The sequence below is a fragment of the Leptinotarsa decemlineata genome, unplaced genomic scaffold, assembly GCF_025532065.1.
Source record: "Leptinotarsa decemlineata unplaced genomic scaffold, Ldec_3_MD MMD2_P_RNA_scaffold_2, whole genome shotgun sequence".
NCBI lineage: Eukaryota > Metazoa > Arthropoda > Insecta > Coleoptera > Chrysomelidae > Leptinotarsa > Leptinotarsa decemlineata.
In genome coordinates, this window is record NW_027412529.1 from 311,779 (window position 1) to 332,856 (window position 21,078).

General features: G+C 38.3%; 2 protein-coding genes across 4 annotated transcripts in view; one reads left to right on the top strand and one right to left on the bottom strand.

The window, feature by feature from the left end:
* Positions 1-543: 543 nt before the first annotated feature.
* Strump (WASH complex subunit strump) lies at positions 544-12,112 on the top strand. The gene is made up of 15 exons (XM_023157261.2): positions 544-765; positions 853-955; positions 1,020-1,211; positions 1,266-1,477; positions 1,537-1,789; positions 2,198-2,773; positions 2,881-3,124; positions 7,629-7,973; positions 8,043-8,263; positions 8,324-8,550; positions 10,620-10,792; positions 10,858-11,131; positions 11,184-11,389; positions 11,442-11,592; positions 11,734-12,112. Exons 1-15 carry the CDS (start codon positions 599-601, stop codon positions 11,888-11,890), a joined length of 3,501 nt encoding a protein of 1,166 aa, XP_023013029.2. The 5' UTR covers positions 544-598; the 3' UTR covers positions 11,891-12,112.
* Positions 12,113-12,153: 41 nt separating this feature from the next.
* The window catches only part of Dhc16F (Dynein heavy chain at 16F), a 48,299-nt gene continuing 39,374 nt past the window's right edge, over positions 12,154-21,078 (bottom strand). For all 3 annotated transcript variants that reach the window (XM_074180639.1, XM_023157260.2, XM_074180630.1), the window contains 21 exons: positions 20,870-21,066; positions 20,571-20,816; positions 20,226-20,463; positions 19,518-19,678; positions 19,137-19,464; positions 18,904-19,076; positions 18,646-18,826; positions 18,381-18,560; positions 18,018-18,249; positions 16,936-17,084; positions 16,693-16,880; positions 16,294-16,495; positions 16,000-16,240; positions 15,740-15,940; positions 13,882-14,123; positions 13,660-13,830; positions 13,197-13,376; positions 13,057-13,149; positions 12,790-12,990; positions 12,539-12,656; positions 12,154-12,471 (listed from right to left, as the gene is read on the bottom strand). In XM_074180639.1, coding sequence (XP_074036740.1) covers positions 12,242-12,471; positions 12,539-12,656; positions 12,790-12,990; positions 13,057-13,149; positions 13,197-13,376; positions 13,660-13,830; positions 13,882-14,123; positions 15,740-15,940; positions 16,000-16,240; positions 16,294-16,495; positions 16,693-16,880; positions 16,936-17,084; positions 18,018-18,249; positions 18,381-18,560; positions 18,646-18,826; positions 18,904-19,076; positions 19,137-19,464; positions 19,518-19,678; positions 20,226-20,463; positions 20,571-20,816; positions 20,870-21,066 — 4,152 coding nt within the window. In that variant the 3' untranslated portion in view covers positions 12,154-12,241. The remainder of the gene's footprint in view (positions 12,472-12,538; positions 12,657-12,789; positions 12,991-13,056; positions 13,150-13,196; positions 13,377-13,659; positions 13,831-13,881; positions 14,124-15,739; positions 15,941-15,999; positions 16,241-16,293; positions 16,496-16,692; positions 16,881-16,935; positions 17,085-18,017; positions 18,250-18,380; positions 18,561-18,645; positions 18,827-18,903; positions 19,077-19,136; positions 19,465-19,517; positions 19,679-20,225; positions 20,464-20,570; positions 20,817-20,869; positions 21,067-21,078) is intronic.

Here is a 21,078-nt window from a genome sequence, read left to right on the forward strand (position 1 = left end):
ATTTCCAAATGATAAATAAACACATCCTTGCCAAATAGCTCATCGGGTGCAAAAACTTACTCTGAACGATTACGGGATAGCAAGGAAATATATTTGAGAAAAAAAAACAATAAAAAATTTGATCAATGGAATACGAAAAATATGATGAGTTGAAAAAAGAAAATAAATTTGAAAAAGTAGGCAAAAAATCAACGACGAGTATGAAATTTAAATAAATATCCAGAACCTTTCTATGGGCTGGCGAAGACAAGCATAAAGACATCTATCAATTCGTGGATGCAAGCCAAATCGCTAAATTCATTTTATCGTATTCGGGTTCGTTACTTGAACGGTTTCCGAACTGTCAGCTGTAGTCGCACAGTTAAGACTTGAACAATTTTGCGCGAGCGGGGTTACTGTGCCTACATATTTTTGGCTAGAACTTAGAAAAGGTCACTGCATATATGTTGATACAATATTTCTACTTCCTAATATTGACGATCGAGGCGACTAGAACCATCAACCAATAATGTTTTTTGGTTTCAACCAACAGATGGCACTACATAACCGCGAAAATTCTCACGTAACCTAAAAAACTTTGTTTTTGAATTTAGTTTTCATGTCAAATCGGATAATTACAAAAAAACGCAACTTTATCAAAATGTCTTCCGATTTCCTAGCGGAAAATAATATATGTGGTCAAACTATTTTACATCTTGTATCCAGAGGAAATGCAATAATTGCGGAGCTGTTGAGGCTGAAAGATTATGTACCAAAGTTATATAGGTAAAAGCACTAATTGTCACCCCATCTGAATAGTTCTTCAGAACAATTATTAATTTTGAATAATTGAAACCTTGCTGGTTATTCTAGATTGGAAACGAAACAAGATGTTCAAAAATATGGTGATATCATATTGGATTTCAGTTATTTTAAAATTTCGGAGTTCCACGAACAGAAAATTGAAAATAACGAGGTAGGTAACGCTATCAAATCCACTTTTCTTCCAAGTGAACACAGAAAGTTTTTCCACATTTCAGTCACTCAGGGACCTGGATGAAGAATTCCGTGATAATCATATAGAAATAATCAACAGGTTTTACTTAGTGTTCGAGAGCATCCACACATACATAATCGATTTGAACCAGTTCTTAGAGGAACTAGAAGAAGGCCAGCATATCCACACAACTCTAGAGAGTATATTTATTGATGTCGAGGGAAAACAAGTTATGGTAACTAGTCATTATACTACATCAGATTTCATATGTCACCGGTTTGTTTTTCAGTGTGAAGCTCTTTATCTCTATGGCTTAATGCTTCTCATCGTTGACACTCACCTGGAAGGAATTATCAGAGAAAGGTTATTAGTCTCCTATTACCGGTACGCTCCCCAGAGACAGGATACCCAAAGTTGCATCGATGAAGTCTGCAAGCTACTGAGAGACACTGGCTATGGTAGTAATAAAAAACCGCCTACCTATCCTGAGGATTATTTCAAGTTGGTTGTCTGATTTATCATTTATACTTCCTATGTTTATTCCATGTTTTGTTTTTCAGGAGAATTCCAATAAAATCAACTTACATAGACTATGTCATTGGCAGGTTGCGATCTGACGATATATATGGTCAAATAACTGTGTACCCCCTACCAAAACACAGAAGTACTGCTCTGGCAAACCAAGCTTCAATGTTGTACATATGCCTGTTTTTTTCAAGCAATATTCTTCATTTCCAAACGGCCATGATGAGAGAAATTGTTGATAAATACTTTCCTGACAATTGGGTGATATCACTCTATATGGGATATACGGTAAATTACATTACCTATTAGAGATTCTAATGACATTGTAAAATATTTCTGAGGGGCCATCCAAGTATTACATAAGCCTTATTCAAAGTTTATTCAAAGTTATTCAAAGTTTATTCAAAGTTTTTATCTATAGACCATTAGTTATGTAAGTTATACTTACAAATCTTTGTCAATGGGGTGCAAAATCTTCTGACAATAAGGTGTATTCAGATTTAATTTGATTTGAAACCTTTCCTTTCAAATGAAATAAGTCATTATCGTTATTGGACTCGTACTCCTCTATCAACAGATAGTTTGCAAAAATGTAATTGGTCTTCACATTTAGGAAACTACTTCTATGTTCTTTTATTCTTCAGGGAAAGGTTCCCCCGTTTGACCAATATAATGTTTTGGTCTTATAATTTTCAGGTGAACATCGTAGACAGCTGGGAAAACTTCAAAGCCGCCAAATCAGCCCTGTACAACACTCTAGAGACCGTCAACGTCAAAGAATTCTCCAGCACCCACGGCTCCTGCATACCAACCTTACTGAAAGTCACGGGTGGCTTGTTGAAAGAGGGAACCATAACGAGAGACAATCTCCTCAAAGACATAACGAGCATAACAAACACTTTAAGAGAATGCAACGTCACCGTGAGGTGGTTGATGCTTCACACCATCCTGAAACCGGGACACGCAGACAGGAATAAAAGGCTGAAACAGCTGAGGGAGCTGGTGATCTCAGAATCAAAATGCGAACAGGGGGCCCTCTTCAAGCTGCTGTCGAACACGGCACAGCTCGAGCTTGTCGTCAAAGATTTGTACAAGCAGTTGTTGTCAGATAAAGAAACCCAATGGGAGGAGCTCAAAGAAGAGAGCGTCAACAGGCTGGTGGAAATTTCGGAAGTGTTCAGCGGGACTAAGCCTCTGACGAGAATCCAGAAGAACGAGAAACTTCAAGCTTGGTTCGTAGAGATCTCCAAACAAGTGAAGTCCTTGGACCAGGTTAGTTATTCAGCATCTCTAGAGTCGGAGCATTCTTGAAACCTACTTTTTATAGATCGTCAAGTTTGACCAATGTATCTTAAACTCTGGGATATATTTTTTGTTAGGGCGACAGTGCATCCTCACGGAAAATAGTGCAGCTTATCCAAGCCTTGGAGGAGGTGCAGACGTTCCATCAACTGGACAGTAACATGCAGATAGTGCAGTTCTTATCAGAGACCAGGAAATTCCTGGATCAGATGATAAGGACTATGAGCGTGAAAGAAGACGTGCTCATAAACTTGCAAATTATTGGAGACCTAAGTTATGCTTGGGAACTAATCGATTTTTACACCAGTATAATGCAGCACGGTAAGTTGAAACTATTTTTTACATTTTCGTGGTGAATAGATGGACCTGAACCAAACGATTTGTATCGTTCTTTTAGCTTTTTTGGCTCCTTGATAAGGCTCAATCCACACACAGTAGCCGCTACTTGTGGCACCCATCCAAACCTTATAACCATAGCGAATTGGTTTATTCTTGATGAATTGCTTACATCCATGTTTCCCAAAATAGGGAACCATGAATTCATCCACACTGTGAGTCTCAGAATAAGGCGCGAATCTTTGGAAATTTTGATTCAGTCTATCAAAAAATGGCCTAACTTTGGCATACCTGTCATTTATATCCAAATTGTCATTATTTCAGCAATGAAGATTTGACATGATAAACTCAAACCTATCTCTAGCTAATGCATTTGCTACTACCTCGTTCCTTGTATCGCCACTTTTTTTCCAAAACATACGCCTCCTTGGAAGAGGCACATATACAGGGTGTTCCTTAAATACATGCTAATATTTAAGGAGGTAATTCTTAGACCCATTTTAAGGAAAAAACGTCCTACGGACGTATGTCCTAAACGCCTTAACTTTTGAGATATAGGGTGACAAAGTTTTCAAAAATAATCAGTTTTTTAATAATAACTGAGATAATTTTGTAGACATCTTTGGCACATATATTCCATGCCTCAAGGCGCATTTTCTGATGTACAATTTTCTTAATTTTCTCTGCCAGTGGCGTACGTACGAGTTTTGAAATGTATATTTTTGGCGAAAAAAATACTACGCCACTGCTTTATCTTGAATTAAAAATTATTTTTAAAATCTCCATACATTTTTGAGCACATTTGATTTGCTGGGTTTTCTTTGTCCGACGCATGGTTTTCGCTCAAAAAATTAAAAATCGCTTTACTTGAGGATAAATTCCTTAAAAATCTGATGCGGTATCGTGCATCGACTGAAAGCAAACTAAGAGATCAGATTTGTTGCAAAATAATTGAGGATCTAAAAGGTATTTGTTTGTTGTCAGATGCACTGTTCTTAATTAAAATTACGTCATAACGCAGCACCGCTTAATAATTTTTGAAAACATAAATTTAGTTATCCTGGAATAAATGACGTGTAGCAGAATGTATTTACTGCACCTCTTGGAAATATGGAGTTTGTCGATATGTGATTTCTTTTAAAGATTAAAAGCAGAAAAAACAGTGTACTCACCATAGCAATAAAAAACGAATTCTCTGTATATACAAACGTCAGTAGCTAATATTGATGTTGGTTTAAAGTAAGGTGTTGGTGTTAAAAACTGTCACAGCGCGTTTTGATTGATTTTGAAGTGTTATTGAAGTTATTTTGGTAGTCCGCTGTTTTTCTGAATATCAGTAAATATGGTAAATTATACGAATGCGGAAATGGCGCAAATGCATTACGTATATGGCCTTGCCGATGGTAATGCAACAGAAGCCAGGCGCATTTATCAGGAAATATATCCTAATCGTGCCTTACCAGATAGCCGAACCTTTTCAAATATTCATCGTCGACTTGGGGAAACTGGTAGTTTCAAGAAAGGGACTCCGGAAGGTAGACCTCGTGTAGTAAGAACTCCTGAAATTGAGGAAGCGGTGCTGCAAGAAATTGAGGAACATCCTGAGACGAGTACGAGGAAGATCGCTAGAACTCTGGATATTTGTCATCAAATTGTTTGGCGTATTTTGGTTGATTTTTTGTTATACCCATACCATATTTCAAGAGTGCAGCCATTACTCCCCAGAGATTTTCCATAGCGTGTGAACTTCAGTCAGTGGTATCTACAAAGTATTGCACTAAATCCGCAGTTTGAGAGACAAATTTTGTTCACAGACGAAGCAAATTTTTCTCGGAATGCCATTCAAAATTTCCATAACAATCATGTGTGGGCTGAATAAAATCCCCATGCAATAACCGAAACACATTTCCAACACCAATTTTCGGTTAATGTATGGGCAGGAATTATAGGTGATCATCTAATAGGCCCATTTTTTCTACCAGGACGCCTTGATGGTCGTTCTTATTTACACTTTCTCGAAGAAGACTTACCTGGGTTATTGGAAGATGTGCCACTTGCGTTAAGAAATCGATTATGGTACATGCACGATGGCGCCCCTGCTCATTTCAGTGTAATTGTCCGAAACCATTTAAATACAGTTTATCCTAATCGTTGGATAGGTCGCGGAGGACCTCAGCAATGGCCAGCAAGATCCCCCGATCTCAACAGTTTAGATTTTTTTATGGGGTCACCTTAAAACTCTTGTGTATAAAACTCCCGTTAAAACTTAAGAAGATTTAAGAGAGCGAATAGTTGCCTCGCGTGAAACTATACGAAATACGCCGGGAATATTTGAACGGGTGCGTAATTCCATGCGTAGAAGGGCGGAAGCATGCATACTAAGTGCAGGTGGCCACTTCCAACAATTTTTATAATCAGTTTTGGTATTATTACTAATTAAAAAATTTGTGCTATTCGTTTAGACTTACTGTCACAAAATAAAATAAAACTCGTTTTTGTGAAAAATTTATTTTTTTGCAGATTATGTTTTCAAATATCATTAGGGAATTGGTAATGCGTTATGAAGCAATTTTCAGATTCTCATTCATTTTAGAATTGATCTAATTTCTTAATTTGCTTTCTGTCGATTTTTATTTTTTTGAGTGAAAATCATGCGTCGGACAAAGAAATACCAGGAGATCAAATTTTCTCAAAAATAAATGAGGATTTTAAAAATGATTTTATTTTGAAAAGAAAGCATTGGCGTAGTACTTTTTCCCCAAAAATATTCAATGCAAAACCCGTAGGGATGCCACTGTTTCAAAAAATACAAATTTGTGTACATCAGAAAATGCGCCTTGAGGCATGGAACATATGTACCAAATATGCCAAAGATGTCTACAAAATTATCTCAGTTATTATTAAAAAACTGATTATTTTTGAAAACTTTGCCACCCTGTAAGTTAAGGCGTTTAGGACATACGTCCATAGGAAGTTTTTTTCTTAAAATGGATCTAAGAATTACCTCCTTAAATATTAGCATGTGTTTAAGGAACACCCTGTATATCCACTTAGCAACAATACTCCAAAAAATGCTTTCATTTCAGAGTGTGTTATATTTCCGGGTTTATTTTTCTTTGCAACATACATATTGCTATAGGTTACAAACATATTTATGATATCTTCATCAAACATTTGAAAAAATAGTTCTGTTGGAGAAAAATTTGCATTTGCCTTTTGCATTGGTTGCCACTCTATTGCAGATGGTTGCAGATCCTTTTTTTCCCATACATATTTTTTACTAGAAGATGTTAGTAAAAGGCTAAGCGGGATGTTGTCTTCTTCATCCCATAAGTCTGCATCTTCTTCATTTTCCTCATTTTGAACCAATTCAGCTTCCACTCTTAGTTGGGTACCAGGTAAGTTACTTACAGTCATAAATTTCTCATCCCCCGAGTCTTCATCTGTTAAATCATTGCAACAGTTGGTAGGTGGCATAAGGGCAATTTGTATGTCATTTCTATTGGATGTATCGTCTTCCTCCAAGCTTTCTAGTAACTCGTGTAGATATATATATATATATATATATATATATATATATATATATATATATATATATATATATATAATATATATATATATAAAGAGAGATTTTATCGAGTGGGTATGATATAAAAATAAAAAATGAAACAATTAGTGGACACAACACTCCAAAAGTGGGGCAAACCGCGGACACGTGTTTCTGGCTATTGGCCTCATCAGCGCGGTGCAGCCAAGTGTAAAGATGGGCAACACTTGTTTGCCGAAAGCAAACAAAATAAATATATATATATATATATATATATATATATATATATATATATATATATATATATATATATATATATATATATATATATATATATATATATATATATATATATATATATATATATTGATATATATCTGTTTTCTAAAGATTTTATCTATAAAACTCCAAAAATCTACTTATAGGATCGAGAAATACTTACCCCGTTAGTCGAAGGTCAATGGGATAATCCATTTTTTGATGACGATACTTTTTAAAACTACGCACAGCACAACAACACACGCGCAGTTCTAATAACATCTTCTGCGATACAATACCAAGTGCCATCTCATTTAAACAACCGAAACTATGAAAATAAAATGATTGTAGGTGGCTGTAACAGGTGTCCTTATTTAAGGACAATCGGTATATCTGGGTTAACTTTTTTTGAGATTCAATTTTCAGGATCTCAGCTGCTACTTGTTGTTCTCCAATATTTGGTCCTCCCTGTAAATTGGATTTCCCACTCGTCTGACTTTGTTTTTTTGACGAGGCACTCCAGATAGGTTTTGTAGCTTCACTTATTTTTGTGTTTGTCTTTTTTGTTGAGTTGTTATTTACACTTTTTGATGATTCTATGAATGAATGGATGAATAATACATATTTTGCGTTTCAGTGACAAATTCGCGGTACTTTTTTGTCATAGTAGTAATTCTGTTTCAGGTATAAGAAGAGACCCAACCCTGGTCATCAAACTGAGAGCAGTATTCTTGAAATTATCTTCCGCATTAGAAATACCTCTATTGCGCATCAACCAGGCACACAGCGAAGACCTGATATCTGTATCGCAATACTACAGCAAGGAACTGGAGATTTATGTGCGGAAGGTTTTGCACATCATCCCGAGTATGATGTTTGAGAAGTTAGCGAGGATCATCGAAATGCAAACAACCGTTCTGAAAGAGCTTCCGACAAGAGTTGATAAAGACAAGATAAAGGATTATACGCAGCTCGATGAACGGTTCGAATTTGCCGAGTTGACGCATTCTATATCTGTTTTTAGTCAAGGTACTGGGTTGGAAAGTTTTTTTCCAATGAAACGGGACATGAGCGATTATTAATGTATGGGATTTCCAGGTATGAGGATGATGAAAAGCACTTTGGTCGGAGTGGTGCGTCTGGACCCGAAAAAGCTGCTCGAAGACGGCATCAGAAAAGAACTTGTCCAGCACATTTCAGCAGCCCTACATTCTGAGCTGATTTTCAGCCAGAAACCGAAACAGGACGAGCTGGATCAGAAACTGAAACTGCTTGTCAAAATAATGGACGGATACAAGCGGTCTTTTGAATATATACAGGTATAAATCACCCAAACCTCTGTCTCTCCTATAGATCTCATCTCATAAAGTTGATTCTAGGATTACATAAATATAAACGGCCTCAGGATTTGGCAAGAAGAAGTTACGCGGATAATAAACTACAACGTGGAGCAAGAATGTAATGGATTTCTACGTAACAAAATTTACCCGTGGCAGAGCGTGTTTCAGAGCAGATACGTTCCGATACCGCTCCATCAGCCTACAGATCAGAGCGTTAATTTTATAGGGCGACTTGCCAGGGAGGTTATTCGCTTAACAGATCCTAAGTAAGTCTATATTCTGTCCGTTTGCCACGATTCATCGGAGCATAATCCTGCTTCAATGTGATTATTACGAGGTGTGTTTAGAAAATAACATCCACATACCATGCGGGTGGACGATACTAGTTTCCTCTTGGGCCATAGCTTCTAAGCAAAGCTTAGATGATAAGAAGAAAAAAATGTTTTATAATATATACCTTTTCATCGGTGGGGGAAGCTGCTATAGTTTATTAAATATGTAAAAAAAACTGTTGCATGGACATACTCGAGCGCTTCAGATATCGATAGCATCAATGTCCTACGTATTTTTAATAATGTTGGTATGTTAATCTGATCGTTTGCATGATGTGGGTGGTTGTACGTAAGGGTTAAAAATGAAAAAAAAAATAATCGAGCGCGTCAGATTTTCTAAGGGGGTGTTAAGTGCACCAAAAAAGCTCTCATTCGATAATCTGACGCAAACTCGCGGCCATTATTATAATGTGCCAAAAAAATGGTCATTTTGAAATACTCAATCGCGTCAGATTAAGATATATATGGTTCATCTTTATGTTTTAGACGTGCTGTCTCATAATCTGACGATTATCTAGAGGGATTCGCTTAATATGACAAAAAAATATCTTAAAATTTTTTTTTTCAAACATTGAACTTAATTAATTGAAAAGCTCAGGAAATAGCATGCAAATAAATATGTTTTTTAAGTAGAATACTTGTATTTATGAAAAAAAAAATGAAAAATGCTAAAAAAAATAATTTTTTATAATCAATTATAATAAATGAAACTTTCTATGTTTTTTACCACATTTATTTGTAACTAACGTTACTGCAGTTACTTATACAATATATAAGTTTGAAAATGTCCTTATAGGATGAAACTACAGTAACGTTAGTTACAAATAAAAGTGGTAAAAAACATAGAAAGTGTTAGTTACAAATAAAAGTGGTAAAAACATAAAAAGTTTCTTTTCTCTTTTCTTCATTATGATTTCCTACCACGAAGTAACGGTTACATCCATCAATTAATTGATTAATTAATCATCATCCTAATCTTCATCACGACCGAGTCTCTGTGATCAGCTGTGATGGCAACAGAATTCAGAGGGGACGGGGTGAGAGAGTAATAGATAAAGAAAAAGTGAAAAAGGAATAGAACCACGGAGAGGGAAATATAGGCATCACGCAGCTGCACGCATTAAACTTTCTCGACGAATTTTTGCTATTTCGGCTTGCGGAAATCGTCAGATTATATATTTTTGTTATCCTTGAATTATTTTCTTCAAAATAAAAAAAAAATAGCTACGCTCGAGAATGTCGAGATGACGTTTTTTTTACAACTTTGCTGCCCTCCCCTTTCTTTACGTCACTCTCAAATTGTCAGATTACTGGAATATACACTTTTCAGCATGTAATTAACTCACCCTACCTTAATCTGACGCGCTCGAGAATTTCTGATGATCAAATTTTTTTACTAATCTGATCCTTTATCCTTCACGGGCGGCCTTATATATGGGGCTCATGTTTGTGGAGGTACTTAACCGGGTACAAGGTATCCCCCTGTATATTAATCTGCCACGCTTCAGTAAATCCCGAAATCCCCGCTTGGGGATTATAAGTAAAATGTTCAAAGAATCTCCATAAATCCGCAACAGTAACATATTCTCTCTCAAAAGTGTTTACGGATGAATGTATGTCAAGAACATTTATATAAGTGGCGCCCCACGTTGGGCGCCACGATGGTGACTATGAACGTGCTTAAAAAAATGACTTGAAACACTGTTTTGAATAGTGAAAAATTCGAATGAAAATGTATTGAGCTAGTGGAGGGGAGTTTAATGCATGGGATAAACTGAAAGTTGAAAGGAAAAAAAATAGAAAGACTTGCACCAGAACACCATTTATTTTCCAACCACAGCTCGTATATCAGGAGATTTAGATCTGTACGTCAATATATCTGTCATTCAACAGTGGAATATGTTGTATAGATACAATTTATTCAAATTTTTTGCCTGTGTTCAATACTCTCAAACGTGAGGTATAGGTAACCTGTTGAAAATTGTTTACTTCACCTATTCCAGGAATTCCATTTACCTGGATCAAACTCTGACTTGGTATGATATCAAAACCCGAAAATCAGTTGTCAGTAAAGAAAGTATAGCTTCTATCGGGTCAGCTATTGAGGTAGCAGGCCTAGTAGGACTGGACAGACTATTTTCGTTCATGATCGTTACAGCGCTGCAAAAACTATCAGGTATACGTTCGGTTCAATTACATGCGTTTGTATATAACTCTCCCACTATATAATTTGAATTTTAGCTAACTTGGAGAACAAGAATGTCAAGATAGCCTCTTGGACGAATATTCTAACCTCAATTCAGAGTGAAATCAAACAATCTGATGATCCACAGAACCCCCCGAAAGTGTATCAAACATACGTGAATAGATGTACGAAACTCTGGTCGGATTTTCTTGAAAATGTACTCCTGGTTGGTCAATTGCAGCTACTCAGGAATCTGATAGCGTTTTATCTGAACACGTCTTGCAAATTCAACGCCAAGAACTTGGAATCATCCTTACGTTCTGTGAACAAGTATGCACGCTCGATTTGGTAATAACGGCATATATGATTTAATCTTCCGCAGATCGCTCCTGATGGATATAAAAACTGAAAAGTATCACCCTAGTGAAGCACTGCTTCTGTCTCTTTCCAGCTACTTCGATTATGCTGGTTTAAACCAACCGCTGAATAAGATTTACGTTACATCTAAAAACAATCTAGATCACTCCATCACCCTGTTTGTATTCGTTATATCCCATCTACAAAAGCTATTCTTACCTCAGAACACTGGTAAGACAAAGTAAGAAAATATAAAGCTAGCGAGTTAATTGATTTTTTTCAGGTAATGTCAAGAAAAGTCAAGAACAGATAGACGGTACAGCATTTTCGGTAGGCGTCCACACCATTCTGAAGCAGTTCCATCCTGATGTGAACAAGGAATTCGTAAAGTACATGAGCAATTATTCCTTGCAACTCACTAAACACAGCAGTAGGTAAGTAGGAATTATGTTTCGAATTTTGGGTGCAGAAGTGGGATATGTATTACGACGCGTGATTTCTGGAGTCAGAATTGGGATATCGAAAACTTTTTTACTATTTATCGGGTATAGTAATTCCATTAAAATCATTTTCAGTTCAAAATCAACAGAACTGCTCCCCGAAGTTGCGTTCACACTGAAATTCATGGATAGTTTCACCAACTATTCTGAAGAATCGAGATCATATTATAGGGAAAGCCTACCTAAAGAAATTCTTCACATTCAGCAGACTCTTTGCACAGGCTCCACGTGACTTTAGGGTTTCAATACTATATTGAGGCGCATATTTCATCTCTAAACACTTCAAATATAAATTAAACAACCCCAGGATAGCGGTGTTAGTTTAAGAATACATAATGATTCCTTAGGCTTTGAAAAAAGCATTCCAAAATTAGGTATGGTGATATATACTGAAAATATTTTTAATATTGTATGGGTGTTGCTGAATATATTAGTAATATATTTATTGAAAGTTTACCTTCTATTCATTTTGACACATCAGATACCTCACTAATATATTAACAATCATTTTAATGAAACATCAGTATATTAAACAGGTAACAATAAACATAAATGGAAAGATACATTTTTATCTTATCAGAACTTAATCAGTGATTTGGGTCAAAAGGGCGGTTCCCTTGAGAATCCAGTAGCTTTGTTTTTCTAGGGTTGGTAGCAACACTGCAATCACGAAATTGGTGCTGTGGCCAGTGGTGGACAGAACTCCGGCTCTTATCGATGTTTTGTAAAGGGGAGTCACGTATCTTGGGTCGTATTGTGGCAGGGTTCTTGTAGGAATCAACCACAAGACGGGAAGGGGAGGATTAATTTCACCTGGCGATAAACAAAGATCAATTTATGAAAATACGGAAAACTCCGTTTTTAGTGCGGTTCACAGTACCTGGCTTTGGATCTACCAGTTGCTTGAGATCCATGTCCCATCTACCAGCGTCTATGAAGAGCCCGTGAATAACCACGCCATCTTTCGGGCACTCCATTAGAGTATACACACTATAAACCTGAAAAAGGTTTTCAACTCTGGCTCAATTAATTTCATCAAAAAATACTAGTAGTAGATGTTGAACGCACCAGACTCTACTATACCCCAATAGTGTTGACTCGAAGAGTATTGCTATGATCTTTTTTCGTTACCTCTTTTCCTTCATCGTCGTGAGCTTTTTTCACATCTTCTTGGTCGGTTACAAATCCAAAAACTTTGAAATCAAACTTCAGTTCATCGATCGGCAAGTTGTACTTTCTCGCGTGCGTCTGCAATGTCCCAGTTAGGAAACCTTGTGGAAAATAGAATCCGGATATCCAATAAGAGGTGGGGTGACCGTAACGCACCCAGAACTACAAGAGAACGAAAACAAACGAGATGGTAACAAAACATATTGAAACCAATACTTGATTACTCACGTAGATGAAGTCCAGACGCAGAACCAAGTCACGGATCCAGCTTCCGAGGCTCTTCAAAGAATTGTACGCCACCCTACTCCACATTCTCGGGACCTAAAACTTTGGAATTGGCGCTTGTTTGTCACTGAAATGTTCCTCACCTGGTTGTTCATGAACGCTTTGAAGACGTCCTCTAACGCCTCCGACATAACAACCAAACCCTTGATCGCCTTCTTCAGGTTGTCCATAGAAGTATGGATAACTTTCAACAGTTTGTTGTACCTGTCAACTTCTTGCATGAGAACCGTGGTCAGAGATGGAAGTCTTCCTTTGTCGTCTCTCTGGAAAAAAGCAAAAGAGAGTTGACTCTTTGTAGACCGATCGCCAATGATACTTCTCTAAACTATAATACTCAGATCAAGTCAAGACACGCTGTGTTCTGTCTCTCTAGGTACCTCTTACAGATGGATGTATGATACTTTTCACCTTTAGCTCTCCGTGGATTAGACATAGAAAATGCCGTTTCATGGCATAGAGACGTATATACCACATAATTTATTCGTTAACTGACACCATTTTGACACCCCTCAGACCTCTACCGGGCATTGAAGCATAATAGTTTACCTTGAACAAGTAAATATTAGCGTCTTCAGTAGTAATCTTGGGAACTATATCGTTAATGACGGAGTCTGCTAGTTCATACACAATGTCATCGCTAGATCTCCCTTCAGACCCCCCTGCTGCTCTCGGTTGGCTCTCCATAATTGTCCGGATGACCGTTTGGGTTTCTTTTATCTGAAATGAACATTGCACGACTTTCGTTTATGAAAAAAATCGACCCGATACCTGAAAAGCTATATTGGCGTTTTCGTGCATTCCGAAAATCTCTGGTTCCTCAATAATTGGCAACTCATCAATGAATGCTCTGTACTCATCCAGTTTCTTGAATATTGGGCAATAATAGACCCCAGACGCGGAGTAAACGTAGTCTCTTTTCAACGTCTCGGGCGAAAAGAAGATTTTCAGGATGGTTTTGAGGCACCTCAAGTCCCAGTAATCCGTCACCCTTCCTCCGTAGGTTATTTCTCCTAAAAAAAAAAAAAAAACATTTTTCGTTGAAAGGCAGTGAAATTGAAGGCACAACTATTTAATACAACTAAACTCCTAGGGATGTATGTAGATGAGGGCCAGTTAGCCCAAAACACGTGTTGATCGTTTGCTTTTCCTGAATGCTGTCTGATATAATGCCGATGTCTTTTTGGCAACACTGTTTTTGACAGATCACGCGTGAATCGTGTCTCGTGTCATCGTCAAACTTGTTCAGTTTGGTCTATAATTTAACCATGAATCGACTTACGAATGAACAACGCTTGCAAATTATTGAATTTTATCATCAAAAATCATGCTGAAGAAAGTGCATCGTGCACTTCTTCCAATTCATGGGCAGTTCCGTTGGCTATTCGGAAGCTTGTGACTAAATTTCGAACCCAGTTTACATTATTGGATATTAAACCATCAATACGCATACGTAGAGTGAGGACCGAAGAAAATATTGCGGCTGTATCCGCCAGTGTTCGTGATGACCGTGAAATGTCGATTCGCCGCCGTTCGCAGCAATTGGGCCTCTGTTACTCCACTACGTGGAAAATTTTGCGAAAGGATTTGGGTGTAAAACCTTATAAGATACAGGTGGTGCAAGAATTGAAACCACACGACCTCCCACAACGTCTAACATTTGGAGAATGGGCGCTGGCAAAGTTGGAGGAAGATCCACACTTTTATCGAAAAATAGTGGCGACGAGGCTCATTTCTGGTTGAATGAATACGTTAACAAGCAAAATTGCCGCATCTAGAGTGAAGATCAGCCACAAACACTGCAAGAGCTACCGATGCATCCCGAAAAAGTCACTGTTTGGTGTGGATTACGGGTCGGTGGCATCATCGTACTTCTTGAAAGACGACAATGGCCGGAACGTTACTGTGAATGGCGAGCGCTACCGTATGATGATTGACGACTTTTTGTTGCCGAAAATGGAAGAATTGACATTCCCGACATGTGGTTTCAACAAGACGGCGCCACACGGCACGCGAAACAATGGCCCAATGAAGAGCCGCCTTCGATGAACAGTTCATCTCACGTTTGGGGCCCGTCGATAGGCCGTCTGGATCATGTGATTCAACGCCTTTGGATTATTTCTTGTGGGGTCATATTGAGGCCCATGTCTACAGGGATAAACCAGCAACAACTGGCTCTCTGGAAGCCAATATTGAATCATTTATACGTGAAATACCAGTTGATATATTAGAGAGAGTGTGCCAAAATTGGACTTTGCGAGTGGACCATCTAAAGCGGAGCCGCGGACAACATTTGCATGAAATCATCTTCAAATTTTAAATTATATTGATCGTTATATCGATTTCAATAAAGATTTTATCAATTTTTTCAAATTTTTTGTGTTGTTTTGACAATAAAATCCTATACCTCTTAAAAAATCACCCGTTAAAACATTTTTTTAAGGTCTGTAATGAAGTTATAGACTAGTAAAAGATTTCCGGATGTGCAATAACATTCAAAATCAGAATTGTGATAAATTCTACCAAATCTACACTAACATATTAGCTGAAATATATTTTGATGTCACACATGCACTACTTCATTTACAGTACACTAAATTCTGCTGTAATATTATTCGATAATTGTTACCCGTGAGGTATTCCAGTGCGTCCCATGGAATAGTTCCTTCGGCGCAGAACATTTTGAGAGTATTGAATGCAAAGTCTCTGTCGCTGTCGTTGAATTCGTAAATGATATTCCATCCGAGCGGTCCAAACTTTTTCCTCTCCTGTATTACGGCGTGAAACATGCACAAACCGAACAGCATCGTCCGCCATTTTTGATCCAAAGCTGTGAAAGCAATCAAAGAGTTGTATGTTCAAGCTAAAGAGCCGATCGTGCAAACTTACGGTGCTCTTCGAAAAAGTCCTCCAACATATCGGTAAAGGCCCTCCTCACGTTAGCTCTTAGACCCTTCGGAGGTTCGTTGGTGACTTTCACGGAATTCTGTAAGACTGATACGGGAAAGGATTTCGACGGCATCGAACTCATATAAAGACGGAATTGCTTGTGCACCTTGTTACTATCTCTGGCGATCGCCAGAACGATCCTCTCCATTGCGAGCATCCAGGAAGTCGCCAGATGGCAGTTCTAAAAGCGCGAACATGAAGACAACTGTTTCATAAATGTCGACAATAATTCACCTGCAGAAAGATCCATTCTCCTGTTTCCAGGGCTTCCTGTATCATTTTCTCCGCCACTGGGCCTTGCCCTTGCCCCAGCGAGATCGATTTGACTTTATCCGAGAAACCCATGTCTGCGGCAAACCTCTGGAAGGCACCGAACGGATCAGATCCAGTGCTCAGAACGAATATTAGCGGAACTGCGTTAGAAGTGTCTTGGTACCTGAAGAAATATTTTTTTTGTTAGTACTCAGTTGTGTTATAGTTTTGAATTGTTTTTCCCCTGCCATAATATACTTGAGAAAATAAAATGAATTTTGTTCCAGATGATAATCTCTCACATAGAACATCAATTAATTACAGTCCACCAGTAATTTACTTTGTTCGACTCAATTTTGTTGACGATGCCATAATACTTACAAAACATTCAGAGATACCTGCGGACTCTCGATAAACACTTTCCCAAGTTTTATTTTCACGTATTCCGTTATGGCAAACACTAGTTTTTCCTCTTGAAGAGTTTTGATAAGCATCAACTTATCAAAGTCGTCCAAATTACTGTTCCAATCGATTGAGCTTGGTTCAGCGTTAGGAATTATTTCGATATCCTGGAAATTGAGAGTCAAGTCTTGATAACTGTTAATTGTCGTAACGTTTGCTTACGAGTTTGAAATCTCCTATACTGATTTGTATCAACCTGATGACGTCATCTCCGAGGCCTTCGAAATAATCGTAAGTTGATGAAAGGAAATTTGCAGCTTGCCACATTGCGTCAGTCACCATAGGAACATCGGGCTTCTTAGGAAGGATACCTGATGAAAAACTTTTCTAATCAACAAGGCACTTTCAATGAATGTTACTTCAGTTGAATTAAATCAATGCTTGATGTAACGCGACGTAATATCTTTGGATGACATAGGAAACTTATTTATTTCAAATTGTATTCGATATTAGGTTTTTTAAAAAGTTTTGTCTGTTTTCATGAGAGTAGAATATACGTTACTTCAGCAAGACAGACGTCCTAACACACCAGCCAGGTTGCCTGCCAGCTCGCAAGGCAGACAGACCACCCATTCAACCAAATTGTCACGTGGTGTCCTGTCACCCAGCAGTGAACCAATCAGAGTGTACCAAATTGTCACATAACGTCCTCAAAACGGTTACGCAGCTCGCCATTTACCCAGAGCGCACGCTTTTGCATCTCAGAACATCATGGCGGGAGATTTGCATTTTATGTGGACATAAATAATTCAAACAGACAACCAGTCAACGAGACAGACTACCCAGTTACGTGGCACGCTTACGTCAGCCCACTTTTTTGCTCAACCCATTTTTGTTTCATGACGGAACCAACATCGAACAGAGCGGTCATTAACACTATCATTTCCAAATGCCAGGTTAATTTTTTGGACCCTTTGGACAGCGCATTGGTTTAAATTCATAGAGAAAAATTAGCCAACGACATCATATAGTAATACGCTGGAAAGAGGAAAAAAATCAAATTTGGAAAGAAATGAACAGCATCAATGCATGGATTACAAAATGCTTTTAAGATCAGTATATACTATGACACAGTGAAACGAATATTTATTGAGATTGGAGTTACAAAAATATATGACATTGAAACGGACAAAACCTTTGAAACAACCCGACTGATATTTACTTATCAAGGTATTGTGGTGACCCCTTTCAAATACATGCACACTTCCTTAGCATTCACTTCTATTGTAAATAACATTTGTCACCTTTAGAACCAACTGGTCCACGCAGTAGGAAGTTCCACTGCGCATCGCTTATGGTACCGTTTTCCTGTAAAATGCTGACACACAACATGAAACTAAACACCAGTTTATGCTTCTCGAAGAGTCCTCTTGATATGTTGGTGTACACTGCCAGGGTGATTCCTTTGTGAAGAATTACCAATCTCAAGGATAAGTCGTCGCTTTTCTCGCTCGTTTCGATGACGTTGTTGAAAATCTGCGAAAATATGCCTGACGGTTCATTAACCAAGATTTGATATGGAAACTGTCGAAACTTGTTTTCAAGTCTCAACTTCTCGGTTGGTGTCGCACACGCAATGAAATTAAAGCTGAAGGAAATGATTTTACCTGATTGAAATATTTCAAGGAATATTGGTACATAGGATCTATTTCAGCAAGTTGTGCCACCACAAAGTATAATACGGATCCTCTTGTCGCAACCGATCTATACTTTTCTCGAGCAACAGATATTTTTTCTTCGGTAGCCTCAGTTTCGATGAGCCGAGCTTCAATTATGGCTGAAGTTTCCTACAAACAAGGTAACAGATGGTACTACAGATATCCATTACAGATAAACGCAATGAATACAAGACGCTATTGTAATGTTATTAACCTTGCTTTCATTCAAAGTTTCGATCAATTCTTCATCGTCCAGAATATTTCCTTTAGAATGATACAAAAGTCGGAGTATCTTATCTTCGATGTTTTTCAATTGAGTTTTGTCGTTATTTATTCTAACAACTAGTTCGATTCTTTGTGATTCCAATTCTGGCCTTTCTAGCCTGACCACATCACTGAAATTATAAAATACCGGACGCCTCAAAATAATGAATCAATGAGCCGAAGTTCAACAGAAACTCTTAGTACTTACGCTAGTAGCTGGTCTTCAAGCCCCGATGGTGTAACAGTAAAATTGACTATCGTCACTTGAATGCATATCTCTGGCAGATAATGTGGGTTAGACAGTTTAGTTGTTATATAAAATCGAAAATTTTCGTCATACTCGACATCGGAATCTCCCAAACGGATCAGCATTCTACCACCCTAGAAAATTTCAACCAAGCTTACAAGCTGACTAAAAAAAACACCCAACAAATTGTAAACCTGAATAAAAGTTTGTTTCAACAATATCGGACCCAGAGTCGGGTCGAGAGTTTCTCCAACTTCTTCCAGCAAAACCGGCATCCCAATTCGTATGGCGGTCTCTAGAATCCTCATAAAGTTCGAGTCTGTCAATTTGACTACTTGAAGGTTGTTATCGGTCTCCATCTGACGAATCCATCGGTTAGCCTGTTCCTGAGGATCGATCATCAGAGGCCAGCGACCAGCTTGAGTTACCAAAATGGCGTTCTCTGTGGAAACTTTGTCTCTGGGCAGGCCGCACGAGTTCCACATGCGAATGTCGTACGGATCGGCCAGAACTGTTATCAAGCTGGAAATTTATCAGGAATGAAATAGGTTTAGACAAGTGAGCAATTGAGTCACCTAAAGTTTTCTGTAGACGCAATCCCTTGGTCGATACATTTTGTCTCCCAATAAGCAACGAGTTCCATTCGGTAGGTACTGGTAAAGGCGCCCAAGTAAGCTATACAAGCTGCCGCCATCAATACATCTCCCAGTGAATTTTCTATTTCGATCGCAAATCTCTATAAATGCATATATAAATATATTGAAAAAAATAGAGGTTGCTATGATTTTGTAGGACCGTGTGGCAGACGGTTTCGGAGTAATAGCTCCTTTACAGTGCCGGTTTGGTCATTTCAGATTGAGTGAACCGTGAATTGACTGCAGGCAGAGTTTATGACGTTGTACAGGTGCCTGATGGTTTTACTTCAGTTTTCTGCGCGGCATTAGCTGTTGTTTTTCGTTGTCTATCTGCCACACGTATCTACAAAACCGTAGGTCTCATATAAGAGGCAAACGTTTGGTATTTTTACCAGAACTTGGGCATATTGTAGGTTAATCTATATCGGACTATATCATATCCCGAGAAGTAGACAGATTAAGACCTCAGTGTAGTCATAGCTCCTTAAAAATGGCTTCAAAACCGAAGCCGAAACATCGGACAACTAAGAACACTAGACGCGGTTCAACCCAGATTTAACCTACGTTCTTGGCCTGCACTGGATTTTGTTCTTTATCATTCACCGTTTCAGAACTCTATGTAGCTGAAAAAAATCAGAGGAAATTTACCTTAACACTCTCTTCCCATCTAGTTTGTTCATCACCGAGAGCTATATTCAGCCTGCCTGCTCGATTAAGTCTATTCGAAGTCAACTCGATGTTGTTTTCGAGAGCCTCCTTTTCAGCAACAGTTGCGTTGAATTTGGCCTCTAGCGCCGCAATCATTGCTTCCACCTCCGCCAGCTGGCGCTGCTTCTCTCTCAGCGTCCCCATCACTTGGTTCAGTTCTTTTTCTGCTGCTTGTAATCTGACGAACAGAAGAAAACGTCATACTTTAACGAACCTATCGTACGTATAAACAGGTATCCAGTGTCAATGGCCTAGAACTCCCCTTGCCACTCTACTCCTACCTACCTTTTCCTTTTGGGTTCGACTATCCTATAAACTTTGGCGTACATGTCCATGGCTCGCACCCACATGCACATACTTTTGCACGCTTTAGACACCGTAGCGATTTTTTCCGGTGTAAAGTCGGGATGCTCGACGTAGGTTTTCAACTTTTTCAAAACTATATCGCTAACGTGGTCTTTGTCGTACTCTTGCAGCTTCTTTAAGAAGTTAGCATCTCCAAGTACAACTTTTGCTGACGCCCAGTCGGTTCTGAAAAACAAGAGATTGTTGAAGGGTAGGCTAGAAAAAAAAGTTGAACTAACTTTGCGCCAAGGAGTAGGTTGATAGATTCCATTACGAACTGTACGAGCTTTGGTGGTTTTTGAAACACTTTGATTTCGTTGATGTCGTTTTTGTTGAGCGCTTCCAGTGCTTTTTTTGCAGCCTCCAACGCTGGCAATGCAGTGTCTAAATCCCTTTGGGCATCATCTGCCAGTACTTGCGTTTCATCAGCTTTAACCTGAGAATATAC